The sequence below is a fragment of the Hipposideros armiger genome, unplaced genomic scaffold (assembly GCF_001890085.2).
Source record: "Hipposideros armiger isolate ML-2016 unplaced genomic scaffold, ASM189008v1 scaffold_854, whole genome shotgun sequence".
Taxonomy (NCBI): Eukaryota; Metazoa; Chordata; class Mammalia; order Chiroptera; family Hipposideridae; genus Hipposideros; species Hipposideros armiger.
This window is the reverse complement of record NW_017732204.1, coordinates 346,460-360,550: the sequence shown is the minus strand read 5'-3', so window position 1 is coordinate 360,550 and position 14,091 is coordinate 346,460. Positions and strand designations below refer to the sequence as shown.

General features: G+C 38.3%; 1 protein-coding gene across 1 annotated transcript in view; it reads left to right on the top strand.

The window, feature by feature from the left end:
* Window positions 1-10,896, top strand: part of EXOC2 (exocyst complex component 2) — a 285,694-nt gene extending 274,798 nt beyond the window's left edge. Inside the window, 3 exon segments of the mRNA XM_019629429.1 lie at window positions 5,049-5,110; window positions 7,260-7,319; window positions 9,157-10,896. Of these exon segments, the coding sequence (XP_019484974.1) occupies window positions 5,049-5,110; window positions 7,260-7,319; window positions 9,157-9,250 (216 nt within the window). The 3' untranslated portion in view covers window positions 9,251-10,896.
* Window positions 10,897-14,091: the final 3,195 nt, after the last annotated feature.

Below are 14,091 nucleotides of genomic sequence, written 5' to 3'. Positions count from 1 at the left end.
TGGTTGTGAGGACTGGTCATGACTACAGTGGAGGAGCTGTCCTGCAGGGGCTGGCCCTGCGGAGCAGGATTCACTTTAGCAGAGCTTGGGTGCCTGTCCAGTCTGCCCGTTAGGTGTGTAATTCATGGAGGCTGCTGATGGTGCTGAGGCTTTGTTTGAAGCTGGCCACCTAGAATGGCAACCCCAGGGTGTCCTAGGAAGGGCCCCACCACAGGCCCAGTTCAACCAGGGCCACATGGTATGAGCCACAAAGCAATCTGCAGATGGCCACCACCTGAACTGGGGTTGGAGGTGCCTGGGGAGGCTAAGCTGCGAACCAAGTCTGGCTGCTGCGAATGCCAGGGATGGGACTATTCAGTAAGAAGTATGGGGCTTATCGAAGCCAGATGCTGCTTATTTGGTTTGTGCACCTTTGAAATATTTTAGGAAAGTCCATAGCATGAACAAAAACAGGCCATTTGTATGGCAAAGCTACTGGGAATGGCTTGGGCATGCCCAAAAGTTGAGTGTGGCAGGGTCTCAGGGAATCACCAGGGTGGGGCCAACGGTGTTAGCCAGGTCGATGGAGACTCAGATAAGTTGTCCGCCTAAACAGTCTGCTCTAGTTAATGATGTATGGTGGAGTACATCAAAACAATATGATGGATTGACAGTTTGATAGATATATGAAATACTAGTAAATGTTAATAATACAGTGTAATGGGTATATAGGTGTTCCCTGTAAAATTCTTTCAAAGTCTCTATACATTTGAAAATCTTCATACAAAAATATTGGAAAGCAAAAGGAATGGAGAGTACTTGTTAATCTGGTAAGTTAGGTGAAAATCTGTTACAAAACTAATATATTTCCAGTTGTCATGAATTTTCTCTAAAAATTTGATTTATCAGACTTTTGATATAGTTAAAGTTGAAAGGTCATGATTTTATAGTAGTTTTGTTGGGTTGTCGGAAAAGTCATGACGCATTTATGCAACGAAAAACAGAAAAATACGTCATGACTTTTCTGACAACCCAATATTATAGGAAAGCAGTAGCATAAATGGTATGATATTGAAGATTAATTAAAAAGGAGGTTGCAGTACCTACAGTGGGCCTAGGCAATTTTGGGAGGTGGGGCGGAGATGAGGGAGAAGGTAAGGTGATTAGAAAGCACAAATTGGTAACCACAGGATTGCCACAGGGATACGAAAGACAGTTTGGGAAATATAATTAATAATGTAAAGATTTTGTAGGGTACCCGATGGATACTTGTCTTATTAGGGAGATCATTTCATGGATGGTGTAGATGCCTGACCACTAGTGTATACCTGAAGCTGAATAATATTGAATGTCAACTGTAATTTAATACATATATAGTCACAGGATATGGAGTACAGCACAGGGAATAGAGTCAGTGGAGCTGTATCAGCTATATACGATGTCAGAGGGGTAGTAGATTGGGGGAGGGGGGTATCACTTTGTGAGGGTTATAAATGTCTATTACATTGTTTTGTATACCTGAAACTAATAATAATAATAATAGTAAACAATTTTGAAATTATAACAAAAATCTCCCCTCCCTGCAGATTACCTCTGCAACCCATTTACCTTATGGCAAAATTTGTCTTAAAGCTTGCAGGAAGAAGCTAGGAAGAGAGATCAGAATCAGCTAGAGAACTTTTTCCAAATACAGCAGGTCCTCAAATAACATTGTTTTATTCAACGTCATTTCATTATAATGTTGATAAGAAAAAAAAAAAGTCAATTCCCAGCTGGGGCCACTGTCTGTTTGGGTTTGCACGTTCTCCTCACGTCTGCGAAGGTTTCCTCTGTGTCCGCTGGTTTCCTTCCACATCCCAAAGATGTGCAAATGTTGCACTGTCCCCGTCTGAGTGAGGGTAGGTGTGTGTGAGTGACCCTGCGATGGAAGGCGTCCTGTCCAGGGTGGGGCCCGCCTGTACCCTGAACTGCGAGGATGGGCTCCGGCCAACTAGGTCCCTGCACTGGGATAAGTGGGGTGGAAAAGAATCATCTTACTTGTTTTTAGTAATCTTTCTTAAATGTATGTATAGCTCACAGCTATTTCAGTGTTTCACCTTAGAAGTGTTTGGGGTCTTTACATATAATTTTGGTGTTTTTTATGACCAGAAATATGCCATTGAAGCTTAACATTTGTTTCTAGCAATTAGCCTGTGGTAAAATTGGTTTAATTATACGGCGTTTCACTTAAAGTCACAGTTTCCAAGAATGTATCGACAATATTAGGGAAAGACTTGGCTGTACACATGTCCAGGAGACCACTGGGCACCATAACTGTTTCAGCCTCTAATATTTTGATACATGCTAGGAACTGAGTAGGCATGTTTCTATTTTGAAAAAGTTCAAATGAGTGTAAACACCCCTCTTTTCCCTTTTCCATTAAAAATAACTGTTTTCAACGTCCTTCTTTTGAGCAATAACTCTGAGAAGGACTACAGGTTAATCTTTTTAATAGTCATTTTCATAAAAGGCCAATGCATTAATCTTCAGGACTTTTCTAAGAGCCAGTTTAGAGAGGTGTAGAGTGACAGTTTGGTGATTTTAGCTGATCTTTTAGCATGACACTTTCTAGCATACATTTTTTTTTGTATATTATATAACAATCACAATTTTTATAACTGGCATAATTCATAGGTTAATTAAAACACCTTATCACTTTGTTTGAATAAAATTTCTATATGAGATTAGTTTTACAGTGATTTATTTAACCCTTCTAAAATATTTAACTACACATTTCGCGTTATTTTTTTTCTTTGATATTTTTCTTATATGTATGTCTTTTACATAAACTAGAGTATAAACAATAAAGCTAAATTTCATACATATGCTTTCTAGTTACAAACTATTTTTAAGGCTTCTAAAGCACTGATAAATGAAACTGAACAATTGCTTTTCAAATATAAAAGTTTCACAGAATATACTGTCCTTACATAAATCAGCTTTTATCTAGATTGGTTACAGAATTTCTAATTAACTCTAATTTAAACAACTAGCCTTTTTTTTTTTAATCATTGTTTTTACATTCTATGCACTCCTGGAGAACAAGGGCTGTTTCTTTTAAATAGTCTCCTAAGCATCACCCACACTATGGGTACCTGAGTCAAAGGTGAAGGATGTGGGCTTTCTCATCAGAGGCTCTTCTAGAACTCTGGGGAACACTGATCTGTATGTAAAGTCACACTTCTTCAAGCTTGCAAAGAAGTATAAGCTTTAGGTTAGCTTTTTTGTTGTAAATGTTTTATGTAGATATAATTCATATACCATACAGTGTATCTGCAAGATAAAAAGTGTACCATTCAGTGACTATTTTTACTGTTTTCACAAAGTTGTGCAGTCATCAGTCACCACAGTCAATTTTAGAACATTGCATCGCCCCAGAAAGAAACCCGAGACTCATTAGCAGTCACTCTCTATTTTCCTCTCAGCTCTCCTCCCCAGCAATATACAAGCACCAGTCTGCTTTCTGTCTGTATGATTTGCATATTCTGAAAATCTCATATAAACAGAATCATACAGATATGGCTTTTAGTCACTTAACATAATGTTTGCAAGGTTCATCCATGTTGTAACATGTAGCAGCTCTTCATTCCTTTTTATGGCTGAACAATATTCCATTGTATAAATATACCACATTTTATTTATTCAGTCATCGTTTGATGATTATTTGGTTGTTTCCACTTCTGGCTAATATGAAGAATGCCTCTGTGAACATTTCATTACAAGATTTTGTGGATATATGTTTTCATTTCTCATAGTTACATACCTGCAAGTGGAATTGCGAGGTCATGTGGTTACTCTGTTTAATCTTTTGATGAACTGCCAGACTATTTTTAAATGGCTACACCATTTTACTTCCCCACCAGCAATGTACGAAGATTCCAGTTCCTCTACAGCCTTGCCAATACATTTTACTGTCTGTGCCATAGATTATAGCCATCCTCGTGTGTGGGAAGTGGGTTATTTTGTGGGTTGGCTTTTCACTTTTTTGATGGTTTTCTTTTAAGCACAGAATTTTTTAATTCTGATGAAGTCCAGTTTATCTGTTTTTACTTTGATGTCATTTCTAAGAAGGTTTGCCAAGCCCAACATTACAAAGATTTACTCCTGTTTTATTCTAAGTGCTTTATAGTTTTATTACTTATATTTAGGCCTATTTTGAGTTAACTTTTGTGTTAAGGAGGAGATATGACTTCAATCTTTTGCACGTGGATATCCAGTTGTCCCAACATCAGTTGCTGAAGAGACTTTTCTTGTCCCATTGAATGGTCTCAAAACCCTTGTCAAAAATCAGTTGATCATAAATATAAGGGTTTGTTTCTGGACACTCAACCCTACCCTGTTGACCTAGTATGTCTGTCCGTATACAAGTATTACACTGTCTTAATTATTGTAGCTTTGTAGTAAGTTTCGATATTAAGAAGTGTGAATTTCTCCATCTCTGTTATTCTTTTCCAAGATTGTTTTGTGTATTTAGGATCAGCTTGTTAATTTTGGTTAAAAACAAAGAGCCATCTGTGATTTTAATAGGCATTGCATTGACTCTGTAGAGATTTAGCTCAGCTTTTAAGATTAAAGTCAGTATGACTGAGAGGGCATAGGTGTAAGGAAGTAAGCCAGCCCACTTCTTTAAATCTGTGAAGGAGGGGAACGATTCAGGGACAGTGTTTCAGACTTCCCTTTCTCTCACAAGCATACTAAAAGAAAAATGACTGATTAGATAGTAAATACAGGATCCTGGGAAATCCTTGTGTTAGCTAGATATATGTAGCTTTTTATATCTATTCCTTTTATAGCTAGATATCTAGCTTTCTGCCTTCACACACCCATACTTGATTGTACATTATTCTTGGTAAGAGGAAATCCTGTCACAGCCAATTCTTTGGATGGAGATGGAGGTAACTGTGTGCCTGTAGTATTCTGGTAACACGGTGCCTGCAGGGAGCAGGCTGGACTCTATCTCCCTCACCACTTGTTTCTGTTTGATCATTGTCACAGTTCCCTGTTGTCATATTGTCCTTTTCTCATCTTAGGCAAGGCTTGAAATCTGTGCTTTGAGGGACACTGTGGCTGCTTACCTGACGCCCGAGAGCAGGTGAGGTGCTGTGTGACTTGTCCTGTACTTCGTCAGAAATGCTGGTGACACTAAGGATTCACTAAAATCCTTAGTAAAGACAGCTGAGCAGGATGAATGCTTGTGATTTTGTGATGTGATAAAGTTTATATTTGATTGATCAATTTTTCAGTTAAAAAGTGTCCACAGACTCCTAAGTCTAGTTCTTTGTAGCATAATATAAAGGGAAAAGGTTTAATATAATTTTGTGTTTTCGTTCCATAAGGTATGAGAAATCTTAGTCTCATAAGTGATGTAGCAGAGCATTGCATTCTTTAAAGAGGCAGAGAGTAAGAACTGAGTCTTAATCTATTCATAGCAGATTTTGAAGGACAGTTCAAGCATTGTGAATACCAGCATAAGAGGAAGCCTTGTGGTTTCTCTGCAAAATTTTGTAGTGGAAATTTGATGATAATTTTTAGCTGTTTTGAATGAAAGTCAGGATTTCCTATCATTGAAATATCAGTAGGTGAACTGAAAAAGCACTAACTAGACTGCTTGCTTTTACAAAATTGTTTACTGGCAATATTACCTAGGGAATACTGGGTTATACTGAGAAGCCAAGTAGTATACAAAAAAATGTTTAAGGACATTTTGTACAATATACTTATTCATTCATTCCCATCTTTTCATAACATGGCTTATGCCATCATTCTTACTGTCATCATTACAACTGAATGACTTCTTAAATTTTTTTCCTAACAAAGAAAGTTAGCTTTTTATTCCTGTTCATTATGGCTCCCATGTTAACTACTTAACCTCAACTTTTCCCAATCATTGTTTTTCTGCACAAAGTGCTAAATACCACATGAAAAAAAAAAGCACTCAGTGAATATTTGATATGTATGCATGCCTTGTGTAAGTTCCTGTGTGTTCTCACTAACTTGACCTTTCATAGCCTAAGTTCCTCATTATCAAAGGAAGAAAATTCTTTCTAGGCAAAATTTTGGAGAAATTAAATGAGAAAATATGTCAGGTGACCTTCTAAACTGTTGTCACACTACAAATATTAGGTAGTATCATCTTCCTCATGATTGTGATAATGTAAAAATAAAGAATAATAGCGTCACATTTGTTTTGGTTAATCAAGAAGAGGTTTGCAAGAAATAAGACTATCATGGAGATTATATGAGATACTTCCCTCGACATCAGGAAAGAGGAGAGCCAACTTCATGTTGAGAAGGGGCTGAGTGTGCCTAAAGCCGTAATGTACCCTCCCCACCTGGAACAGCTGACGCCCCCAGTATTGGCCCCCGTAACTGCACTGGGCCTGCAGTCTCCATGCTGCTGGGACGCCTGTCCTCGTCGGAGAAGCACCACTCAGAAGTATATTTCCTGGAGTACCGATGAGGACAGTTTTAGAATACAAACTCAAAGACCACTCTAAAGTCATGAATAGTTACATTTATTTCTTCACCTTAGTCAACCATTTGTGAAAAAAAAAGAGAGGGAAGTTAAAAACTGTTTCTTAGTGAATGGTACAAATTATTACCAAATAATCTCTCCTAAAATGCTTTTCATTTGATTCAGTAATTTTTCTGGTACTTTCTACTTTAAAAAGTTAAATATACCAAATTGGTTTTAAATTTTTTCTCTTTTCCCTTCTTCATGAAGTGAAATAATGTTGAATGTTAAATATATGTATATACACCGCTCCATGATCCTATAAATTTAAAATATAATAATAGTTACATTCTGTAAAAATTGTGTTCAGTTATGAGATATTGATTATAAGTCAGCCTTGGGCCTGTCAATACTATAAATGTCCCCATTCGTGTCATCTTTGACAAGATCTTGCCAGTTGCTTTATCTATAGTTCAGTTTTGTTTTGAAAATAAAGACTTTTTTTAAAAAATTAAACGTCCACGTGACGCTCTCATCTATCATGAGCAGCATCCTTTTATAAAAGTTAGTTTCTCCCCTTTTTTGACCCTCCTACAAAAGCCCCTGTCTGGTAACTCTGCCCTCACTTTTACTTTTTTTATTGTTTTTCACTTTTACTTCTCATATTTCTGCATGCTTCACTGGGTTCTTTATATTTAAAATATGCTTAAGAATTTGTAATTATGCCCTTTAATTCGCCTTAGAAACATGAAATGTTTCAACTTAAATGTCGGTGTTTGTGTCCTAGGTCGAGTTTTAAACAGGCTTTGGAAGCCCTGCCTCAGCTTTCCAGTGGAGCAGATAAAAAGTAAGCTCTGTATGCTGTTGGTTACAAGATTTGTTCCCTAAAAGTGCTCTCTTTATAAATCAGGATTTGGATTTAAGAAAGAGCGGTGCGTAATAAGCCTTTAACGGTACGCATTACGTTAGCCGCGCCTCGCTTGCCTCCCGAATGACAGAGGAAGGTGAAAGTTTTCTTCTGGATTTATAACAACTTAGAAATTAGTTCTTTTCTTGTTTTACATGACTAGTATAGAAAACATAAGAAAGCTTATTTTGACTCAGTAAACTATATTACTATCTTAAATTTTAAAGAAGACAATACTTAAAGAAATGTAGGAGAGGACAGTATAGTAAAATGCAGCGCTCAATGATTTTTTTTCCTTTGAGTAGCCTAGCAATGTATATTTTGTGCTCTATATAACATAAAGTGTTAAGAATAGATTTGTACATAAGACATAATAAAGTTGCGTATGTTTCACTAATACTATATTGATTGTCTCAGACTGAATTTAAAGTTTGCTATTCATATAATAGGAAATTCTGACCTGAGACAAAACCTAGGCCAGCACATTCATGAACGCCCAGCCTACCCTCTGCCGAGGCAGCAGAAACGTGCAGATCTCTGCTCCTTCACTGGCTGTAACTGAAGGCCACCCACCTTTGCATTTGGCTGGTCGTACACAAATCAGTCCGTAAACAAATAGTGATGTGTTCTTAACCTGCAGGAAAGATGCAGTGTGTTGGGCTCTGTGATGGAGCCCGGGTGAGTGTCGAGGCAGAGAGAGCACATGGGGCCGGCTAATGGTGGGGAGGCATCATGCAAAGACCTGGGCTGCGCTGGGGGAACGGGCGACCACTCCTGCTGGATGTCCCTAAGCGGGCAAGCCAAGGACTGTGCAGGCAGTGCCCACGCCGCACCCCTGCCTGTCTCCCGTCTTCCTTCTCTCCCTAGCCATCAGGCTCTATCTGAAATGATTCGAAGCCCTGTTTGTTTCTTTAAGATAATATGATAAAAACTATGACTTTTAACGTGTGGAACATGGCACAAAAGGCTAGTGCTTTTGGGGGGGATCAAGAATGACAGACCTTTGATATAGTCCTGGGTGGAGACTGTTGGAACTGTGTTCTGGTATTGCACATTGTTAAACCATGAATTAATCTCTTGACCCCAGGTACCAATAAGCCCACTCCTTGGTAGCTTCATCTGAACCAGATGAATATAAGAACACTTCTGGCCCTAAAATTCAATTAATATATCAGACCAGTTAAGGAAACAAACTGAGTTACCAAGTAGTAGAATGATTTGCCCAGTGGAGTTAGAACTAACCTTGATTCTTCTGGTGTGTAATTCACCACTCGCCAATATTTATTCAAGAAAAAGTTCCAAAATAGGAGGAACAGAGAACAGACAAATAGCTGCGCAGGGGTGGGTGGAGTGAAGGGAAAGGTGGCTGGAAGGGGCAGCACAAGAGAACAGACCTGTTCTGCATCGCAATCGTGGGGTGTTAGGCTGTTAAGATACATAGAACTGTACACCAAAAAGAGTACATTGTAGTGTACGTAGATGTTTAAATGGTGAATTAAGGAAAAGTACAGGTGCAAATAGTCTGTTTGAGGGAGGAATCTTATTAATTCTGGGGAAAGGAACAGGACAGAGATTTTTATATGTAAACGTAAAAATATATATCTTTGACTAGCTTCTTTGATCAACTTATTTCTGTTATTGAGTTAAGAATCTATAGATAAATAATTTTTTTCAGCAAGCAGAAGCTGAAACCAGGCAGTTGGCTCCCTGGTGTGTTTTCTTACATTGCTGGACAGCCTTCATCCTGTCAGGTGGTAAAACCCTCTCTGCCCTGCAGGTTGCTGGAGGAGCTGTTGAACAAGTTCAAGAGTGGCATGCACCTGCAGCTCACCTGTTTCCAAGCTGCTGCTTCAACCGTGATGAAAACATAATCCCTCCAAAATCAGGGCAGTCCGAAGATAACGAGTGAATAAAGTTACTTTCTTAAGTGCCCTCCAAGGATCTGTATAGAAACCTTTGGGTTTGTGATTTCTCTCTCTCTCTCTCTCTCTCTCTCTCTCTCTCTCTCTCTTTTTCCCCCTGAATTGGTAGCTTAGATGTTGGTATATGTTTTATTTCAACCAAAATAGCTTTATTTGAAATGCCCAAGCAGTGTTTGTCTTGTCAATTTTATTACATTATGTCTGTATGACTTTAAAATACTTTAAATATATACATTTTTTTCTTAACTGTTTCATGGTAAATGCCGCAAGAAGACTTACTTTTTTCAGAGAGTGTTTTTGAGATGGCCTGTGATGTATACTAAAGCATTTTTCAGTGTCTCATTTATTAGAACTTTAGTGTCAGCAGCTTCCAAGGCACATGGACAGACATAAGAAGAGAATTGAAAAGTTATATTTAGACATCCTTGGAGCTTTAACTCTCCTGAGCTGTACTTAAAAACTTTATTTCATACAAATTGCTCTAACTCCTAATTCAAGTAGATTTTTAGAAAAATTTGTGATCTGCATTAAGAAATGTAATATTTAGGGTAGATTATTTGTGATCCAGATGTCCATAAGTTATCTTTGCATTTTGCTGTCTAATTTTTAATTTTCACAGTTCTAAACATAAAGCATCTTTTCAGTGTAGCGTTTTTTGGTTGTCTCACCACTCTTAATTTGAAGTGTCCCTTCACGTGGCTGGTTGCCTGTCCCATAGGCCCCTTGCCCCATGTGATGAAGCTTGGATGCTAGTAAGGACTGTCAGGCACAGCTGCACGGTCCTAAAGAACCCCCAGGCCCAGGCAGTCTGCTCCTTCCCCTCTGGCAGTCCCTTTTCTCTTCACTTCTTAACCTCTCGGTTGCTGAGCGAAGGCTGCCCTGGCAGAGTCCATGTTTTCTAAAGATGCAAAGGCGCTCCTTGGTCACTATGCAGTAGTAGGAGCTGTCGATGAAGCATGGCCGTTTGTTCAGGTCGTGGTGAGGTCTTTCAAAGTCGGCTTCCCCCACCTAACTTCATCGTACTATTTGCTTTAGAAAACTAAGTGATTCTCTATTTTAGTCTGCTTGTCCAGGTTTTCAAATTTTTCTGTGGGTGTCACAGAATCCCCTGTTTTTAATGCTGAAATTAATCTTTAGTAGTACATGTAATTTTAGATACAGTATAACCATATACAGTATCCATTATTTGAAATGAGTCAGTGTTGTGTTTGTTCATTTGATGTACAAGGGAAGTCATAGTCTCTGGGAGTGAAAGTTTAATCTTTTACAAATGTGCTTGATAACGCTTACTAAAAAATACACGGAATATTGTCTCTCCTAAGCATGTTAACCATTGTCTCTAATATGACCACAAATTAAATTACAAAAATGCAATCCTATTTGTGTTATTTTAAATATCTAGTATGGAGCATTCAGCCAAGAATGTGTCTTCTCATACTTACCTGGCAGGGGAGATACCATGATCACGAAGGTGGTTTTCCCAGGACGAGGCTTATTCATTGCACTCCGGATGTGCTGACCCCTGCGATTTCCCCAAATGTGGGAAACTCGACTGCATAATTTGTGGTAGTGGGGGACTGCGTTCGCGCTCTCCCCTGAAAACAAAAAGAAAAAGCAAAAAAAAGAATGTGTCTTCTTCAGTGTCAGATGTAATTTAGTTGACATTTCCCCTAAGCATCTTTATTTCAATATTTTTATCAGCTGTGTAACTTTTTATAGATCTAATTTTAGCACTCAGAGTAAATGCTTATATCCCAATTTACCTTACGTTTGTCTAACCATTGCCAGAAAGCCTTTATCAGGTGGCCGAGGCCTTCCCACATGCCGAGCATGAATTACCTTCCGTAGCGCTCCCAACAACCTTATGAAAACCTTGTGAGCTCGGTGGTGTTATGTACATTTCCCAGGTGAGGCAATCACCTTGAAGAACAGTTAGCGACTTCTCTAAGACTACAAGGCTGGCAAGGGCAGGATCTGTGTCAACTCAAGGTTGTCTGGCTTCATCGCTCCTTAGGTACTGCCAGTTCTTCCTCCCAGCAGAACGAGCATGCTTTCTGCTATCCCTCCACCAGTGACATAGTTCAGGGAAGCACATAAAAAACGGCGGATAATAAAATGTAAGCAAAATAGAAACAGATAAGTGCTCTATGCCTCAGAGAATGGAGGGCAGGCACATAAACCTCATACTCAAACAAGGCGGTTCAAAGACTAATGTTCCAACAAGTCAAGGGGAACTTCTTAGAAGAAAGGGGGATTTTAAGAGCTGCTTGAGCTACAGAAGAAAAATTTAGTGGTTAGAGGAAATGGCTGAATATATCGTAAATTAGAAGAAATCTGAGAGACTTGGAGCAAATTTACAAAGAGGTAGCCGAGAAAAAAAAGCTGTTATTCAAAGGTGCTTGCTTTCACACCCAGGTAGCATTAGGGTTTAGCAGTCCACGTCCATGTGGTCAGCCTGACTTCATGTTACTTAGCAAAGGCTAAGTAACCCTTCAGTGCTGAAAAAAGTATTCGAAATAATTTGATTTTACTAAGACTTTCTATATCAGTGTACATGAAAGTGGCATATTCTAGAAATGATTCCAACATTACAAAACAAGAATCGTTGCAGTAGGCACAGCTCCGAGTCACTCTTCTGCCTCTGTCATCCTTGCATCAGTTTTCTTTAAGGAGATGATTAGGAAAGATTACATTTTAATTCTAGATTTGGTACAAGATGGTCATGTGTGTTTCTGTTTTGATCATGTGCTGTGGGATACTCTAGTAGTAGCATAAGGATATTGCAATGTGTTTTCTGAAAGTTATAATGAATCACCAGCTTTTAAATAAAGGTTAGATTTCTAAAATAACTAAACTATATTTAATATACGAGGTGTGACAATTAAGTTCACAAACTCATCCTAGAAAAAGTGCTACATATCTCATTGCTGAATATCACTGCAGTCACCTTTGAAGTATTCCCCTTGGGAAGCTATTCACCAATGCCAGTGCCTAGTCCACCCTTCAAAGCAGTTTTGGAACTCTTTTTCTATAATGGCCATCAGAACTGTCATATTACCCCTGATGTCCTGAATGTCATCAAAGTGTCTTCCTTTCAATATTTCCTTTATCTTTGGGTAAAGAAAGAAGTCACTGGGCCCGGATCAGGTGAGTAGGGAGGGTGTTCCAATACAATTATTTGTTTATTGGCTAAAAACTCCTTCCTAGACAGTGCTGTGTGAGCTGGTGCACTGTCATGATGCAAGAGCCATGAATTGTTGGCAAAAAGTTCAGATCATCTAATTTTTCACACAGCCTTTTCAGCACTTCCAAATAATAAACTTGGTTAACTGTTCAGGATAAATTCATGATAAATAATCCCTCTCATATCAAAAAAGGTTAGCAAAATCATTGCAACAAGTTCGTGAACTTAATTGTCATACCCTTGTATGTTTAAGTAGTTATGTTTTACTATAAACTGAAGCATCATACATTTTTGTCAAACATTTACCTAGCACTACTATGGTAAAGGTTTTTATATGGACTTATAAACTGATCTGAAAATCTAAAAGATATACTGAATACTTAACACACATACTTCAATTAGACAGCAATTTTAATGATTTTAGTTTTGCTTTAATTGTAGGCTGCATATTTTTATATAGTAGAATTATCATGGTTTTTCTATACTGATGTTATTTCATTTTTATTCACCCACATTTTTATTTTTTAATTTTTTTTCATTATTAATCCTTTTATAGGAATTCATGGTGCCTGCATAAAATTACTTGCACGTTAAAAAATAATATTTATACTTAGGGTTATTTTTATTTTTTTATTTGTGATTTCAGTTTCAGGTGTAGAAAACAATGTAATAGTTAGACACACCCCTCACAAAGTAATAATTCCCCTCCCCCAATCTACTACCCTTCTGATATTATACATAGCTGTTACAATTCCATTGACGTTATTCCTTACGCTGTACTTCACATCCTGGGACTATATATATTAAATTATAGTTGACATTCAGTATTAGTCAGCTTCAGCTTCAGGTGTACAGTGCAGTGGTCAGGCATCTACACTGTCCATGAAGTGGTCTCCCAAGTATTCATCCATATTTTTAATTTAGTTTTATTATATGTATCACTGGAAAGCCTTTCTGTATCTGGCTGGGTTGTACAGGTTCTGACAGTTATGTTCTTGAACTTGCCACCATGCGCTTACGTTGGCAGCACTGTACAAACAGCTCAGTAAGGTTTCATAACTTTGGTATATCAGTGTCTCACAGCTGTGTTCATGTCAACGTGTGGTGGCGTGTTGCTGAGTGGCGTTCATTATTGTGTGTTTTTGTGTGTCATCGCGAGAATGTCTGAGCTTGAATTAGAGCAATGAACAAACATTAAATTTGTTAAACTTGGCAAGAGTGGAAGTGAAATCAGGGACATGTTAGTCCAAGTTGATGGGGATAATGCCATGAAGAAAACGGCAGTGTACAAATGGATTAAATGTTATTCTGAGGAGAGAGAACGCATCACTGATGAAGAGAGGTCAGGGCAGCCAGTAACAAGCAGAACTGATGAAAACATTGCAAAAATCTGTTGAATTGTGCTCCAAAATCATCAGCTGACTGTGAGAAGCACAGCAGGCCAAGTAAACATCGACAGAAAAGCAGGAAAATCTTAACAGAAAATCTTGGCATGAGAAAGGTGTGTACAAAAATGGTCCCAAAAGCAAAGGAGAGTCGAAGTTTGCCAAGACCTTTTGGAGAGGCAAGCCGTATTATCACTGGTGATGAAAAATGGGTGTACCAA